Source organism: Oncorhynchus clarkii, chromosome 1 (assembly GCF_045791955.1).
Source record: "Oncorhynchus clarkii lewisi isolate Uvic-CL-2024 chromosome 1, UVic_Ocla_1.0, whole genome shotgun sequence".
Taxonomy (NCBI): domain Eukaryota; kingdom Metazoa; phylum Chordata; class Actinopteri; order Salmoniformes; family Salmonidae; genus Oncorhynchus; species Oncorhynchus clarkii.
Window position 1 is genome coordinate 21,139,315 of NC_092147.1, and position 18,020 is coordinate 21,157,334.

The following is an 18,020-nucleotide window of genomic DNA, read 5'->3' on the forward strand; positions in this document are numbered from 1 at the left end:
TGATCAGGCCTACCACTGTTGTGTCGTCAGCAAACTTAATGATGGTGTTTGAGTCGTGTTTGGCTACGCAGTCATGGGTGAACATGAGAATACAGGAGGTGACTAAGTACACACCCCTGACTGGTCCCAGTGTTAAGGATCAGCGTGGCAGACGTGTTGTTGCCTACTCTTACCACCTGGGGCGGCCCGTCAGGAAGTCCAGGATCCAGTTACAGAGGGAGGTGTTTAGTGCCAGAGTCCTTAGCTTAGTGATGAGCTTTGTGGGCACTATGGTGTTGAACGCTGAGCTGTAGTCAATGAACACCATTCTCACATGGGTGTTCCTTTTGTCAAGGTGAGAAAGGGTAGTGTGGAGTGCGATTGAGATTGCGTCATATGTGGATCTGTTTGGGCGGAATGCGAATTGGAGTGGGTCTAGGGTGTCCGGGAGGATGCTGTTGATGTGAGCCATGACCAGCCTTTCAAAGCACTTCATCGCTACCGACGTGAGTGCTACGGGGCAGTAATCATTTAGGCAGGTTACCTTCACTTCTTTGGGCACATGGACTATGTTGGTCTGCTTGAAACATGTAGGTATTACAGGCTCGGTCAGGGAGAGGTTGAAAATGTCAGTGAAGACACTTGACAGTTGGTCCGCGCATGCTTTGAGTACACGTCCTGGTAATCCGTCTGGCCCAGTGGCTTTGTGAATGTTGACCTATCACACAGCGTTGGATGTGTGCAACTCACGTCTGGATTTCCCTTTGTAGTCCATAGTTTTCAAGCCCTGCCACATCCGACGTGCGTCAGAACCGGTGTAGTAGGATTCAATCTTAATCCTGTATTGACGCTTTGCTTGTTTGATGGTTCGTCTGAGGGATTTCTTATAAGCGTCTGGATTAGTCTCCCACTCCTTGAAAGCGGCAGCTCTAGCCTTTAGCTCAATGCGGATGTTGACTGTAATCCATGGCTTCTGGTTGGGATATGTACGTACAGTCACTGTCGGGACGACGTTGTCGCTGCACTTATTGATGAAGTCGATGACTGAGGTGGTGTACTCCTCAATGCAGTTGGATGAATCCCAGAACATATTCCAGTCTGTGCTAGCAAAGCAGTCCTGTAGTGTAGTATCCGCGTCATCTGACCACTTCCGTATTGAGTGAGTCACTGGCACTTCCTGCTTTAGTTTTTGCTTGTAAGCAGGAATTAGGAGGATAGAATTATGGTCAGATTTGCAAAATGGAGGGCAGGGGAGAGCTTTGTATGCATCTCTGTGTGTGGAGTAAAGGTGGTCTAGGATTTTTTTTTCTCTGGTTGCACATGTGACACGCTGGTAAAATTTGGTAAAACTGATTTAAGTTTGCCTGCTTTACAGTCCCCGGCCACTAGGGGCTCCGCATCAGGATGAGCATTTTCTTCTTTGCTTATGGCCTTATAGAGTTGGTTGAGAGCGGTCTTAGTGCCAGCCTCGTTCTGTGGTGGTAAATAGATGGCTACAATAATATAGATGAGAACTCTCTTGGTAGATAGTGTGGTCTACAGCTTAACATAAGGTACTCTACCTCAGGCGAGCAATACCTCGAGACTTCTTTAATATTAGACATCATGCACCAGCTGTTATTGTCCGTATCGTCGTTCAGCCAAGTCTCGGTGAAACATAAGATGTTACAGTTTTTGATGTCCCGTTGGTAGGATAACCTTAATCGTAGGCCATCATTTTTTTTTCCAATGATTGCACGTTAGCATGAAGAACGGATGGCAGTGGGAGTTTACTTGCTCGCCTATGGATTCTCAGAAGGCTGCCCAATCTGCGGCCCCTTTTCCTGCGTCTTTTCTTCACGCAAAAAGCGTGGATTCTTCACGCAAAGGGCATGGATCCAGTAAACACGGGATATCCTACTCGTCGTAAAAGGAAAAAGTTTCTTCCAGTCCGCAGTGAGTAATTGCTGTTCTGATGTCCAGAAGTTATTTTTGGTCATAAGAGACGGTAGCAGCAACATGATTTACACAATATGTAAAGAAATAAGTTACAAATAATGCAAAAAAAATAACGAAACAGCACAATTGGTTGAGAGAATGTAAAACGTCAGCCATGTTCTTCAGAGCCATCTTTCAAAAATTGATGATTGTGGGGTGAACAGGCAGTGGCTCGGGTGGTTGTTGTCCGTGATGATCTTTTTGTCCTTCCTGTGACATCGGGTGCTGTAGGTGTCATGAAGGGAAGGTAGTTTTCCCCCAGTGATACTTTGGGCAGACCACACTACCCTCTGGAGAGCCCTGCGGTTGTAGGCGGTGCATTATTCCTCGTGTCTGAGGTGTTGAATTGTGACTCCACTTTGTCTCTATAATGACGTTTTGCCGGTTTGATTGCCTTGTGCAGGGAATAACTACACTGTTTTTATTCTGACATATTCCCAGTCACCTTGCCATGGTGAGATGAAGTGGTGCTCACGTTCAGTTTTGCTCAAATGCTGTTGATACAACTTCGATGTGTTGATATAACTTTCATCAAATGTGCTTTGTTAAAATCCCCAGCTAAAATAAATACGGCCTCAGGATATGTGGTTTCCAGTTTGCATAAGGTCCAGTGAGGTTCTTTGAGGGCTGTCGTGGTATCGGCTTGAGGGGGGTTATACACGGCCATGACTATAACCAAATAAAATTATCTTGGGAGATAATACGGTCGGCATTTGATTGGTAGGTATTCTAGGTTGGGTGAACAAAAGGACTTGAGTTCCTGTATGTTTTCACAATTACACCATGAGTCATTAATCATGAAACATACACCCCCGCCCTTCTTTGTTCCTGTCTGCGCGATGAACTAAGAACCCAACTGGCTGGACCAACTCTTACAGTATATCCCGAGAGAGCCATGTTTTGGTGAAACAGAGTATGTTACAATCCCTGATGTCTTTCTGGAAAGAAACCGTCGCCCTGAGCCTGTCAACTTTATTATCCAGAACATTGTAATATACTCGGAATATGTGGGTGGTGTGTGCGCCTCCTAAGTCAGACTAGAAATCCACTCCGAGTACCTCTCCCCCGCCAGCGTTGTTTTGGGTCGGCCTCTAGAATCAGTTCAATTGCCCTGGGGAGTGCGAACAAAGGATCCGCTTCTGGAATTATATTCCTGGTCGTAATGTTGGTAGTGCTGGTGAGTTACCGCCGTTCTGATATCCAATAGTTCTTCCCGGCTTTAGGTAATAACACCAAAAAAATTCTGGGCTAATAATGTAAGAAATAATTCCCAGAGGTAAAGAGAATATATGAAATAAATTAACTTGGTAATTGGTAGGAAATGATGTGTGTTGTGCAGTATATTGTCTATGGCCATGGCTGCCTTCCAGACACTTTACATAAGTACACTTTATTTTGATGCAGTCTCAGTAACTTCAGTGCAGGAAAACAGTATGATAGAGAGTTAGCATTGACGGTTAACTGGTAATTCCGGCAGGTGCTTCACAGATCACAGTCTTCTGCAGTCTTCCTCTCTCTTCCCAGCACCAGCTACTGATAGGACGGTTTGTCCGACCATAGAGATCTATCTTTCCTCAGCTGTGAGGCAGCAGAAATATTTCAAGCCTTCTTTCTGTTAAGATTCGGACAGCTCAGCACATGTGGCTGGCTATACATTAGCTCATATCCGGACAGCCTGATGCATGGTGTACTTTTCATCATGCATATCCATGGCCAAACCTAATCCATCTAGATACATTGTTGATCTTGGACCAACACATTGAAGCATTTTTTATGAATGTTTTATTTCTTTCACCTTTATTTAACCAGGTAGGCCAGTTGAGAACAAGTTCTCATTTACAACTGCGACCTGGCATGTCAGGCTTGCTCTCTTTTATCTCTCTACTTTTGTATACTACTTTCGTAGTATGATCTCTTTGACAGAGATGGTTGAAGTCCGTTATTCCAGGTACGGGTTTGGGTAGGGTTGGAGTGTGTAAGACCCTCTGCAGCTCTTATGGGCTGCCAGAAGGTTGCCTGAGCAAAAATTGGAAGCCCCCCTACCCCAGTCCCACAGCCCTGACCCTGGCTCCTCTTCCCTGGTGCTGTTGTGCTTCAGCAGCATAGTGTCCCAGGAAAGAAATGACCTTCTGCACAGACAACATAAACACACGTAGTTATCCCTCTCCCTTCCTTCACCACAAGTTGGCTTCAGCGTGCTTTCCCATCTTCATCTTATCCTCTTTCTCTCTCATACTCTCCCCCCCCCTCTCTGTCGTTCACTTTCTCGCTCTCTCTCTTTCTTTCTCTCCCCTCAGTTCCTCTTATCCAATCCTTGTCATCATGGTAAAGGAATCCATCTCTCACCTCTCAATGACTGAGCTCTGCTGTGCTACACGTGCAGTTAATCTGAGGTCCATCTAATAGAGGGAAGGATTGGAAGTGATGCCAATGGCCTCCGTGTAGCCAGAGAATATGGCTGCTTTCTGTACCCTTTTTACCTTTTAAGGTTGTTAAGTGCTTTCTCCTTTGGCCTGAATATAACTGTGTTTGCCTGAAAGTCGGAATCTGGTATCTGTTGCATTTCAGCTGTAATGTTCTGTTAAACTTTTCCTCCCTCAGTGACCCTGTCACGACTTCCGCCGAAGTTGGTGCCTCTCCTTGTTCGGGCGGAGTTCGGCAGTCGTCGTCACCGGCTTTCTAGCTGCCACCAATCCACGTTTCTTTTTCCATTTGTTACGTCTTGTCCCATTACGTTATTATTGTTTCCCTATTTAACCCTCTGGTTCTCATTATGTTTTGTGCGTGATTGTTCCTGGTCTTGTGTTAGTCTTTTGTGTTAGGGTTTGTTAATCCCTGCGTGGATGTATTTTGGCTGATTTATTTTTCAGAGTCAAGTACGTTGTTTTACTCAGCTCTGTGTCCTGCACCTGACTCCGTCCTCACCTCTGCACAACTGACACTTGACAGACCCTTTCATTTGCTGTGATATATGGGCGATGGTTTAAACGAAGTGGTTTAAATTCATGTTCCCATGTGGAGTACACACTGTGGCAAGCCCCTGGTAAATGAAGAGGCAGCAGTGGGAATAGTCTGTCGTTAATAATAGCCTTTTTAGATGGTTTTCTGTGTTTGTATAAGTTGAAGTTGAGGCACAGGAGTGCAGCTTGTCTGACCTTCAAATTATTAACCTATAACCTCTGTTACTGACCCTGTGTCATTGTTACAACTGTTCTTCAGAACCTTGGAATGACACAGTAATTTATGGAAGGTTGTCTTGAAAGTCCAGTATGTGGGGGTTAGGTCTTTGGAACGTGGCTAAACTGAGGCCTTTCTCTTTAGCTTTAGACGTTCCACACTGCGGCAGGAAATGCTTGTAGATGTAACATAAGAGGTGTGAGGTTTTCTTGTCTTCTACAAAAAATGTATTGTGTTCCACTATTTACACTCAGGTCCAAGTCCATTCCTATTACCATATTACCTTTAACCAGATTATGCTACTCTGTTAAATGATGTTCTATTTCCTGACAGGGGAAGGATCGGAAAGGCCAGTTGTCAATTTTCAGAGCAACAGGACTATGGTAGAAGAGCTGGATTCCCTGAGAGACCGCCTCTCCACCACCTCCAACTCCTCAGACCCCCTTCACAGAGCACCGTCCAGGCAGAAGAGGTTCCTCTCATACCCCCGCTATGTGGAACTGATGCTGACTGCTGACGTCAAGATGGTGCACCACCACGGACACAACCTTGAGCACTACATCCTAACAATCATGTCAGTAGTAAGTAAAATATTGTTTTTTTAAATTATAAAGAAAAATACATGGTTGAATCTAGATTTGTTCTGTGGTTACTTACTATGGTTTCAGTAACTTTTCTGTGATACAAAGTCATTCACTTTAACATAAGTTAAAGTGGTTAATAATTTTGGTATCTGGTTGGCAGTTCTGTTCACTTTCTACCGTACCCTATTTTCAGTATCTAAGGTTAACAGTTTTCCCCTCTATACTGTATGACATTGAACAATACTGTATGCATCTCCTTTGTGTAAAATATCTATCCACATGGGTGAAAACTAATGAGCAAAATCCAAACAGACTATTACAGTGTAATACAATATATATTCAACAAATTGGGAGACACAACAGTTATGATTGTATGTGACACAACACCCTGTTAGCCTTTACCTGATGAATCCTGCCAAACAACTGACAGTATGTTGGATCCCTAAGATTGCAAGACAGAAATGCTGATAGCCAGTTTTCTCTTTCCAATGTTACTCTGATAGCAACCTGTCCTGCATAGTTAGAGATGTCACTCATAAAGGGGTTCACTGGGCTGACTCAGCTCTTTACGATCTTATCGGCTTTTAGTTTGGTTAACGTTACCATATGCTGGTGTTACCTCAACCAAAATACAACACTGTAAAATACTGTACCTATTTGGAAACATATGGGCCTCAGCTTTAGCCCTTTAAAGGCAATAGGAAGAATATTTTGACGATACACACACTTATTTTCACACATACACACACATGCACACAGCTGTCACAGAAAAACCTGTCAGGGCCTCTCAATCAAAAGACCTAGCACTCTCCGGCCAAACCAACAGAAACCAGACCCTGTATTTCAAACAAGAATAAGGAAATCAGCCAAGACTGATCCTTCATTGGCGTGGTGACAGCACGTTGTGCCTGTTAGTGGAGCAGGGGGCTAATGGGTGGGCTGCTAGCCCTCTGATATGATGTCATAGTGTTTACACTGACCACATAGACACATTCCTCCAGGGTATCAGTCTTGATTGTCTGTCCATCTATTTACCAGGCTACATCATAGTCTGGGTGCCCTGTCTATCTGTTTGTCCGCCTGCCTGCCTGCCTGCCTGTCTGCCTGCCTTTCTGTCTGCCTTCCTGTCTGCCTGCCTGTCTATATGTCTGTCTACCAGAGGAGGGATCTGCTTCACGCAGCCCCCTATGCTCTGACCAGCTAAATGTTTATGGAAGGATAATGAGTTCCTGTCAGAGCTCTGTTAGGATAGCCCCAGGAGGATAGTGACCCACACTGAACCAAAAGAAAGGCACAAAAAAACTTTTGTCCAAGGAGTGGTGGGATACACACAAGCCAAGCCCCCCCTCCCCCATCACCAGGGGGACCTTAGAGGAATTGTAATTGTGTGTAATAATATCATAATATACTGTTGATTAAACTTACCCTGAAGGAATAAAGATATGCATTCATTCCTGCTTTTCTTCAACTTGTCCTGTTATTTCAGTCAAGCCTTCAGAATGTGGTCTCTAGATCTACTCTCATTCAAAGTAATACTTGTATTTGCATTAGTTCAAATGGACCTATTGTCTGTTTTTGTACCATTAGTAGCAGGGGTTGGAACCCAAATAATTTTACAATAGTTTTGTTCTGAACAGAACCATTCTTTTTTTTGTTCTGTTCCACTGTTCCGACCAGCAAAATTAAGTTCTGAACCGGTTCGAACCCCCAAAAAATATCAGTTTATATTGCTCCTTTCTGTTCCTTTTTAAACCTCTGAAATAGACATTATTTTTAGATTTAGCTCAACGTGAAATTACTTCACCAATCAGTGCGGATAGAGCAGCTTGCTATGGAGCGTGTAAGCGCCATAGCAATCTGTAAAGGAAAGTCATTCAGAGCAAATTGTATTTTGCCGTAACAGCATGGTTTAATCATAATGAAAGACAAACACACACACACACTGTGCTGCCTGTCATTATGGACAGGCCAGTGTAAGGGCATGAGATGCGACAGAAATTTTGCGGGTGGGGAGAGAGCGAGAGAGGGTGTAGGAAGTTTGGCTTGAAGCACTGGGCATCTTGTTATGACATGCATTATCTGAATTAGGCCCACAGAATTATACCTACTGAGGAGCGGCTTCTATGGAGGAACTTTGAATGTCTTTGAACTTCTGAGAGTTGGTTAACGTTGGACCAGAGCGAACATTAGTTAGCTAGCTAACAAGCTTGTGTGTGCAGAGGTGCACTAGAATTAAAAACACGTCTTACCTTTTTGCAGTTAATAAATCCAATGTGAAACGTGATAGCTATAGTATACTAGCATTGTAAAAGTTAATCCATTCTTCTAATTAAGTATCTCTCCCTAATTTCTGAATTCCGCTTGTAACGTCATCAGTAGGCCTCAGTAACATTAAGGGAGAGAAGCAAGTAGCCTACACACACACTGGCAAATATTTCCAGTTGGCAGGTAGATGCTGGAATAAGTTTCAAGTGAGGGCTTCGCATAAGCACTTTGTAGTACTGGAAAAAAATGCCCAGAACGTAAAAGAACGTTGTTAACCAGTTCCCGTGCTTTTAAAATAACTGTTCTGTTCCGGAACAGTATAGATCACTTTCATTTCCGGTTCTGATTCTGTTCCTCGAATAATTGTGTTATTTTCTGGTTTTCAGTTCTGCTCCCTGAACCGGTTCCAACCCCTGATTAGTAGACGTTTGCATTTCTTGTCTGTGTGTTCATCTTGTTACAGGTTGCTGCGGTCTACAGGGACCCTAGTGTAGGAAACCTCATCAACATCATGATTGTCAAGCTGGTTGTCATCCACAATGAACAGGTAAGAACAGACACTGGGGCTGCAGTGAGTGAGTACTCTGAGACAGCTGGCGTTAGCCACACGTGTACCTTGTCTCTCTCTGTAGCCCTTCAGAAGGACATTGCACTCCTTGTCAGAGGAAAGCCTCAAGTGAAATCTCCTCAGAGAAAAATATATTACTGTTATGTGCTACTACCACAACTGTGATTTGACTAGTCTAGGACTGAGGGCATACAGCACATGGGCTTGTAATGGTAGATAGCTAAATATTTTCAATTGTGACAGATACATGGTTAATTATTTGTTTTTGTTTTTTTACATCTGGTTACATTTTTTTTAAACATCTTTTAGCTTGGAAGACTTGTACAAATCCTCACCACTGTCTCTATGTCATGTCTCACAGGATGGACCCTCAATAAATTTCAATGCTGCTACTACCCTCCACAACTTCTGTGTCTGGCAACAGACTCAAAATGTCCAGGATGACAGTCACCCTTCCCACCATGACACTGCACTCCTGATCACCAGGTACAGTATTTACTTATCCATCTACATTATCTTACTTCCCTAACACACATTCAACTGCTTTTATACAGATGATGAATAATGGTGTGTGTTGTTTGTGCTTGTGTCTTCTCACAGGGAAGACATCTGCCGAGCTAAAGACAAGTGTGATACATTGGGTAAACAAACAGCTTTACTTTAAGATAAACACTTCTGTTTGAATGTTTCACAATCGGCTAGTATCTAAATCATAAATAATTTGGTTGGTGATTGTATTTTTTCAATGTATTATACGCACGTGTGAATTGTAAATGTGTTTTTTTTTCACATTTCCCAACTCTCCCTGAGACACCCTCGGAGACTGAGATCTAATGTACAGTAATGAGTTTATAACAGAAGCTGACAGCTAATATACTGTAGTGACCGATCAGAATGGTGTAGTGTTTAGTAGGAGAGGGTGATGGAGGGCAGTACTAATCTCTCTTACGGAACAGACGTTTGATGGCTTACTCGCCTTTAGTGGTGGAGCGGTGGAAGGATTTTTTCCCTCTGTCCGTTCAAGCAGCTGTGTGACCTTCCAGGGCTGGCGGAGCTGGGGACCATGTGTGACCCTTACCGGAGCTGCTCCATCAGCGAAGAGAACGGACTCAGCGCCTCCTTCACCATCGCTCACGAGCTGGGCCATGTGTAAGTACCTTCTACACTCCCCTCTCCCCTGCATCCCTGGCCCCCTCCTGGTCCTACCTTAGGCCCCCTGGGGCCTGCCCAGGTCCCGCACAACAAAAGCCCTCTTATCCTCGTTTCAAACGCAGGTGCAAAGCATAATAAAGGAAAAAAGGGATTTAATAACATGCCAACCTTAATACCCTAGTGTAGCGGCCTGAGTTAACCCTGTAGGTGTTACAGCTTTGAGGAGGAAGCCAGGCAGCCAGGGGGATCTGTATGAGACTAAGCTGAAAGTCACCACTGCCTGGGCTTTAGATGTGGTGGACCAGGGGCCTCTGCATGCGGCGCCCATTGTTTTCAACTTGACTTCGAGATGGAGGGAAGTCATAACAAATGTATGTCATTTAGTGAGGACGGAGCACAATTCATTATCAAAAGCTGAATAATGTGAGTTTTCCAGAGCTGACTTATCCCCCAGCCTGTTCCAAACATTACCCCTAAAGACCGGAGCTCATCACAATGCGGCCATACTATACTGCATAATATTGCACTGTTATGATAACAGCGCTCCCTGTCTGGGCCTGTTTTCACAACACACAGATGTCACCACGTGTGTGAACGGAAAGAGAATCCATATGAATGACTGCTCTGTCGCCAGATGACCAAGTCACAACATACAGTATGACCCAAGCTTTCATAAGCCTCCATATATTCTAAACAATCACCATGACATAACCGGGTATACATTATGTATCTCTCTCTCTCTCTCTTTTCTCTCCCTGATGGTGAAAGTGGCAGCTTTATGTTCCTCCTGCTCTGGACAGTTGTTGTTTGTTAGTAAATGGAGCCAGTGTGAGGCATTGGGTTATGAAAGGCAATTATTCTCCTTCCCCCTCAGTGCCGCTCCTCACACATTCCTCCAGAGAGGCTGGCTCTTTGGGCCTAGCTAGCGGAAACCAGCTATCTTGTGTGGATCTGTTTATGCTGAAGTTCAAACAGCTGGACTGGCAGTTGGCTTTCCCTCTTGATGCGTTTAATTGCTGGGCTGCGTTCACAAGCCCCTCTCCTGTGTGTGTGTGTGTGTGTGTGTGTGATGGTTCCCAGCGCTCTACTCTCTGTGACAGGGCTGTGATGTTGGTAAGATCTTTCTCTCTCTGTCAGAGTGATGACAAAGCCTGTTGCTACAGTCCCTAAGGTCTTATTTACATTCTCCCCCAAGTCATACGGATCCCAATCAGGTCCTTTTCTTCACTGTGAAGATACACCCTTATTTATGGGGTGTAAAAACATGATTTGGAGGGATGGATATGATGGTGTCGTCTGTTTTGGATGCAGCTTGTTTTGTTTCAACTCAATGAGAGGAGTCTGACTGTAGAGACAGTAAACTGAACGTTACAACTGGGGAAGATAATGATGCATTTAAGACATCAACTTAGCAACTTAGCAATTCTCCCTCCTGAGATCCCATTTCCCTGACTGAACACAGACAGTATATATCCCTCTCAGACAGATAGAGAGCTAGCTCGCTACAAACCCCACTCTACAGTAATTTATAACTTTCTCAATGCAATAGAAAAAAATGAAAACACTACCCCCTGCAACCCCCGCCGGCCCCTGCAGTAAACACCACGCAGCTGTGTGTGTGTGCAGATTTATGCCGACCTCATCCCTCCACTAACACAGCACACACAGCCAGTTGAGGACAGACAGGACATCCACTCAGCTCAGCACAGTCCAGCAGCTACGGCTGTTGTGGTGACCGTATTACCGCCACACCGGCAGTCATGAGTCATGACTGCAGTAAAATTTCACTTGACTGAGTAACGGTAATCTCCTCTTATGCACACACTCTGGACATGTGTTAGTAGTTCCCAACTCGCTAACAATCATCAGGTTGCTAATTGCCTGGTACTCAGGGCTCTATTGTCCCTCTAACCACTCTGATGTCAATGCAACTGAATTTGAAAATCACATCAAACACTTATCAAGACAGTATGTGCTTTTAAAACTCACCTCACTGTGATTGATCAATTTTGAAAAAAGAAGTTCAACAGCAGGTTGAAACTGAGTGTAGGACATTGTCATTGTGGATGTTGTTTCAAAGCCTAACATGCTGACCAGACCCCAAGTTGATTTTTTCCACCCAAACCAGACATGATCAGGACATGCAGGTTGAAATATCACAACAAACTCTGAAACAATTATATTAATTTGGGGACAGGTTGAAAAGCTTTAAACAGTTATGGCAATTTAGCTAGATTTGTGCTGGGATATAAACATTGGGTTGTTATTTTACCTGAAACACAGAAGGTCCTCTACTCCGCCAACTAATCCACAGATAAAACGATAAACCGAATTTGTTTCTAGTAATCTCTCCTTCCTTCAGGCTTCTTCTTATTTTGGACTTCATATGGCGGCTGGCAACCAACTTTAGGTACATTACCACAACTGACTAGAGTCTGGACCTCAATTCATCTTTCAATTACCCATGTGGGTATATGCTCCTAAAATCCAATGAGGAGATGGCAAGTGGGTATATGCTCCTAAGAACCAATGAGGAGATCGGAGAGGCAGGACTTGCAGTGTGTTGAGCATCACAAATAGAAACAATTTATATTTTAGCACCTGGCCACTTGATTGCAATGATTGAAACAAATTGATTGATAGCAATGATTGAATAACATGTATGTGCACATTTATTTTGCAATGCTCACACACACAATGTGAGCAGTGAGGTCAGCATTAGGTGATGGTTAATTTAAAACACACACAGGCATATTACCGCTTATGGATATGCATAGGTTTATCAGCCCAAGCCCCAAAAAATAGCTGAATTAAAATGATGATTGGGCCTTATACAGTACATAGCCAATCGAATATAATGCATGTCAGAAAAACATTTAAAAAATGATTTAAGATGTCTTTGGTACATACTTTAATTGGTCTAACCTATACTCCAAAATTAAACAAATTCAAGTAATCACCTTTGAGTGTGGACTGTATTATTATGCATTCTGGAGGGACTGGTTAGCTTATGCTTCGCTCCAAAATGTATATCCATGAGTCTGGGAAGGAACGTATAGCCCTAGGCGATGCTGTTGGTTCATTGATTGTGCATGAGCGGCTTACCGGTAGACTATAATTAAAGGTATTTTTTATTTTTTGGAGCCTAGTAATAGGGATTTTTGTTAATGAATTATTAAATGGGTGGCACATTACCTTTAGCTATATATTCACCACCATGTGTTTCCATCTCCTCCTCCTCTCTCTCCTGTACCCCTTTCTTCAGCGTGCAGAGGGTCTGTCAACAGTTTAGTGAAATATGTTTAGTTGCGAAAACGATGTTCCCGAACAGATTTCACTTGGTATCCCAAATGAAGCACTGGGTAGCTACAGGAACAGGATTGAAGAGCCCATGGCATACAGAGTTGGGGTGGAATATCACCTGTTACGCAGCGAGAGCATGCTCCTCAAACAGTGGTTAATGCGTGGAGTGAAATAAGTGTTTGTGTATTTATTTCTCAGCTGCTTATATTAAGCACAGCTTAGCAAAAAAACGAAGTAGCCTACCAGGCATTATTGAAAAACGGTACCGACAGGAAGACAAGAATAAATTGAGAAAAGTCTGAAGGGTGAAAATATGATCACTTGATGAGAGAACAGCTGTGCAGCCTGAGGCAAAGAACAGAGTGCAAGCTTTTTTTTAAAACTTTCTCAAATCATCAATAGTCTATAGTCGCATCATGCAGCCCATAAATGTTATACTTCTTTGACATTCTAAGGTTTGTATCATTCACAACTAACATTACCAAATAACTCAAAATCTAGTGTATAGGACCGGTTTCAAATGATCACATTAATGCTCAACATAGCCACTTCATATGCGCACTCGCTACGGAATGGGCAAAATATCCTTTCTAAGTTCAGCTAAGTAAAATGATTTTCTTCTTACTATAAAAGTATATAATATATACTAATGGCACATGACTTATAAGCATATCTTGTCAGATAAATGAACAAGCCTCCAGCCCAGAGCCGGTCCTGACCACCCTGGAGCCCTATGCAAAATTCTACTAAGGGGCCCTCCTACCTGACCCGTGAGCCATGTAAACCATTTGCCATTGCCACACAGTCACACCTGACTCCCCAGTGCTCCCACTACAATCCTCCCTCCTTTAAAACAGTTTGCTCAATCTGTCGGTTTTTCAGCAGCACTCCATATTTGGTTTTCACCTGGTTGAGTATTTCAAATATCTCATCCATGGATGTCACAGCAGAGTCGACCACAATGTTTAAGTAGTTGACGTCATGTTTTTCAATGCATCAGTCACTGGTTCATCAGGAGCCTCATAGCTGAAATGCCTCTTGCTGTTTTTCAGTCTCTTCTCTTTCAGAACAGCCTCCACATGAATTTATTCACAAATGCTTTTGGCTGTTGTCTGGGCCTCAGAGACCCCATAACGGGTTCAAATCTTGCCAGTAATTCAACCTCTTTTAGGAAGTTTCTGTTATCTGGTTGGAAAAGTTTGTCTGATAAATCCCTGAATGCTAGGTTTCTTTCAGTCAGAGACTGGGTGATACTTATTAAAAGTGTAAGGACATCCCGACATCTCTTTCTCTCAGCCTCCAAAATTGTCATTTGTATCTGGTCAATAGGCTATCCCCACTTAGGCGCAGATCAAGTTCTCTCCACTTAATCATATTGTTTGTGTTCAGGACTACCCTCTAGGTGTTTCAGAATGACGTTGATATTTGACCAGTCATTCACCCCTTCCTTTATTATTTTGTAGTCTTTTGTAGAAATGAGCTTACAGCGAAAACAATACACAGCATTGTTTTTGATTGAGTATGAAAGCCAGCTCCTGGTAATCTTTTCCCAATTTGACAGCTGTCTCTGTAATAAGCCTGAATGGAAACCTCTTCTAGACTTGTCCTGGAAAAATCCAGTCCTGGTTTGAATGGACTCAGTCCTCACAGTGATCCAAGATGGCGTAGCAGTGCAGACTTGGTTTGTTGTCCTCTCGTTTACTTTTTGTATTTTTCGTCTTTTTTGTATATACAGTGCCTTGCGAAAGTATTCGGCCCCCTTGAACTTTGTGACCTTTTGCCACATTTCAGGCTTCAAACATAAAGATATAAAACTTTTTTTTTTTGTGAAGAATCAACACAATCATGAAGTGGAACGACATTTACTGGATATTTCAAACTTTTTTAACAAATCAAAAACTGAAAAATTGGGCGTGCAAAATTATTCAGCCCCTTTACTTTCAGTGCAGCAAACTCTCTCCAGAAGTTCAGTGAGGATCTCTGAATGATCCAATGATCCAATGTTGACCTAAATGACTAATGATGATAAATACAATCCACCTGTGTGTAATCAAGTCTCCGTATAAATGCACTTGCACTGTGATAGTCTCAGAGGTCCGTTAAAAGCGCAGAGAGCATCATGAAGAACAAGGAACACACCAGGCAGGTCCGAGATACTGTTGTGAAGAAGTTTAAAGCCGGATTTGGATACAAAAAGATTGCCCAAGCTTTAAACATCCCAAGGAGCACTGTGCAAGCGATAATATTGAAATGGAAGGAGTATCAGACCACTGCAAATCTACCAAGACCTGGCCGTCCCTCTAAACTTTCAGCTCATACAAGGAGAAAACTGATCAGAGATGCAGCCAAGAGGCCCATGATCACTCTGGATGAACTGCAGAGATCTACAGCTGAGGTGGGAGACTCTGTCCATAGGACAACAATCAGTCGTATATTGCACAAATCTGGCCTTTATGGAAGAGTGGCAAGAAGAAAGCCATTTCTTAAAGATATCCATAAAAAAGTGTCGTTTAAAGTTTGCCACAGGCCACCTGGGAGACACACCAAACATGTGGAAGAAGGTGCTCTGGTCAGATGAAACCAAAATTAAACTTTTTGGCAACAATGCAAAACGTTATATTTGGCGTAAAAGCAACACCCTGAACACACCATCCCCACTGTCAAACATGGTGGTGGCAGCATCATGGTTTGGGCCTGCTTTTCTTCAGCAGGGACAGGGAAGATGGTTAAAATTGATGGGAAGATGGATGGAGCCAAATACAGGACCATTCTGGAAGAAAACCTGATGGAGTCTGCAAAAGACCTGAGACTGGGACGGAGATTTGTCTTCCAACAAGACAATGATCCAAAACATAAAGCAAAATCTACAATGGAATGGTTCAAAAATATACATATCCAGGTGTTAGAATGGCCAAGTCAAAGTCCAGACCTGAATCCAATCGAGAATCTGTGGAAAGAACTGAAAACTGCTGTTCACAAATGCTCTCCATCCAACCTCACTGAGCTCGAGCTGTTTTGCAAGGAGGAATGGGAAAAAAATGTCAGTCTCTCGATGTGCAAAACTGATAGAGACATACCCCAAGCGACTTACAGCTGTAATCGCAGCAAAAGGTGGCGCTACAAAGTATTAACTTAAGGGGGCTGAATAATTTTGCACGCCCAATTTTTCAGTTTTTGATTTGTTAAAAATGTTTGAAATATCCAATAAATGTCGTTCCACTTCATGATTGTGTCCCACTTGTTGTTGATTCTTCACAAAAAATACAGTTTTATATCTTTATGTTTGAAGCCTGAAATGTGGCAAAAGGTCGCAAAGTTCAAGGGGGCAGAATACTTTCGCAAGGCACTGTATTCCAATTTATTTTTCAATCTCTTTTTCCATTTTTAAATTAAATATACATTCCGGTAACCCGCCTCACTCAATGTGACACGGTGTCACGTCCTGACCATAGAGAGCCCTTATTTTCTATGGTAGAGTAGGTCAGGGCGTGACTGGGGGGGTTTCTAGTTATTATTTTCTGTGTGCGGTTCTAGTTTAGTTTTTCTATGTTGGTGTTTGGTATGATTCCCAATTAGAGGCAACTGGCTATTGTTGTCTCTAATTGGGGATCATATTTAAGTAGCATTTTTTCCACCTGTGTTTTATGGGATATTGTTTTTACTTAGTGTATGTTACACCTCTTGATTACGGAAGGAGATAATGTAGGACAACGACGACGACAGGGTTCGCGGCTACAGAAAGCCCACGTTTTTTTTGAGGGGGGGCACATGGAGCTGGCGGCTGAGCAGAGGGAACGTCATGTGTCTCCTCCTCACACTCTCCCTGAAGTGCGTGTCCCCAGTCCGGTACGTCCTGTGCCTGCTCCTCGCACTCTCCCTGAAGTGCGTGTCCCCAGTCCTGTACGTTCTGTGCCTGTTCTCCGCACTCGCCCTGAAGTGAGTGTCACCAGTCTGGTGCCACCTGTGCCCGGCTCCACGCAGTAGGCCTCCAGTGCGCCTTCCCAGTCCGGTGCGTCCTGTGCCTGCTCCTCGCACTCGCCCTGAGGTTCTTGTCACCAGTCCGGTGCCACCTGTGCCGGTCCCACGCATCAGGCCTCCAGTGCGCCTCCCCAGTCCAGAGCTTCAGGCGACGATCTCCAGTCCAGAGCATCAGGCGATGGTCCCCAGTCCAGAGATTCCGGCGACGGTCCCCGGTCCAGAGCCTCTGGCGACGTTTCATGGTCCGAAATCTCCGGCGACGTTTCACAGTCCAGAACCTCCGGCGACGTTTCACAGTCTGGAACCTCCTGAGACGGTCAATGGTCCGGAACATCCAGCTCCATGGCCCAAGCCTTCCCCTGTGCCGATGCCCAGTCTAAGCACGGTGTCCAATCCAGCTCCAATGCCAGAGTCTTCTGCTGTGTTGGTGCCCAGTCCAGGCACAGCGTCCAGTCCCGCTCCATGGTGGGAGCCTTCCCATGCGCCGATGTCCAGGCACGGCGTCCAGTCCAGCTCCATGGCCGGAGCCTTCTCCTGTGCCGGTGCTCAGTCCAGATACGGCGGCAGGTCCTGCTCCATGGCAGGAGCCTTCCTCTGCACTGATGTCCAGTCCAGATCTAGTGTCCTGTCCCGCTCCATGGCAGGAGCCTTCATTGATATCCCGAGGTCCAGTCCAGGCACAGTGTTCAGCCCGGGTCCATGGCTGGATCCACGGGATGAGCGGGTTCTTCGGCCCAAACCAGAGCCGCCACCAAGGATGGTGGATCCGCGAGCTGAGCGGGTTCTTCGTCCCGCACCAGAGCCGCCCACGATGCTGGCGGATCCGCGGGATGAGCGGGTACTTCGCCCTGCACTAGAGCCGCCACCGACACTAGACAACCCCCCTAACCCTCCCTTTTGGTTTCAGGTTTTGCGGCCGGACTCCGCACTTTCGGGGGGGGGGGTACTGTCACGTCCTGACCGTAGAGAACTCTTATTTTCTATGGTAGAGTAGGTCAGGGCGTGACTGGGGGGTTTTCTAGTTATTATTTTCTATG

At 44.4% G+C, this 18,020-nt stretch overlaps 1 protein-coding gene across 1 annotated transcript in view; it reads left to right on the top strand.

Moving 5' to 3' along the window:
- The window catches only part of LOC139385010 (A disintegrin and metalloproteinase with thrombospondin motifs 20-like), a 153,857-nt gene that overhangs the window by 31,293 nt on the left and 104,544 nt on the right, over positions 1 to 18,020 (top strand). Inside the window, exons 4-8 of the mRNA XM_071130028.1 lie at positions 5,467 to 5,714; positions 8,446 to 8,529; positions 8,912 to 9,036; positions 9,151 to 9,191; positions 9,594 to 9,699. Of these exons, the coding sequence (XP_070986129.1) occupies positions 5,467 to 5,714; positions 8,446 to 8,529; positions 8,912 to 9,036; positions 9,151 to 9,191; positions 9,594 to 9,699 (604 nt within the window). The remainder of the gene's footprint in view (positions 1 to 5,466; positions 5,715 to 8,445; positions 8,530 to 8,911; positions 9,037 to 9,150; positions 9,192 to 9,593; positions 9,700 to 18,020) is intronic.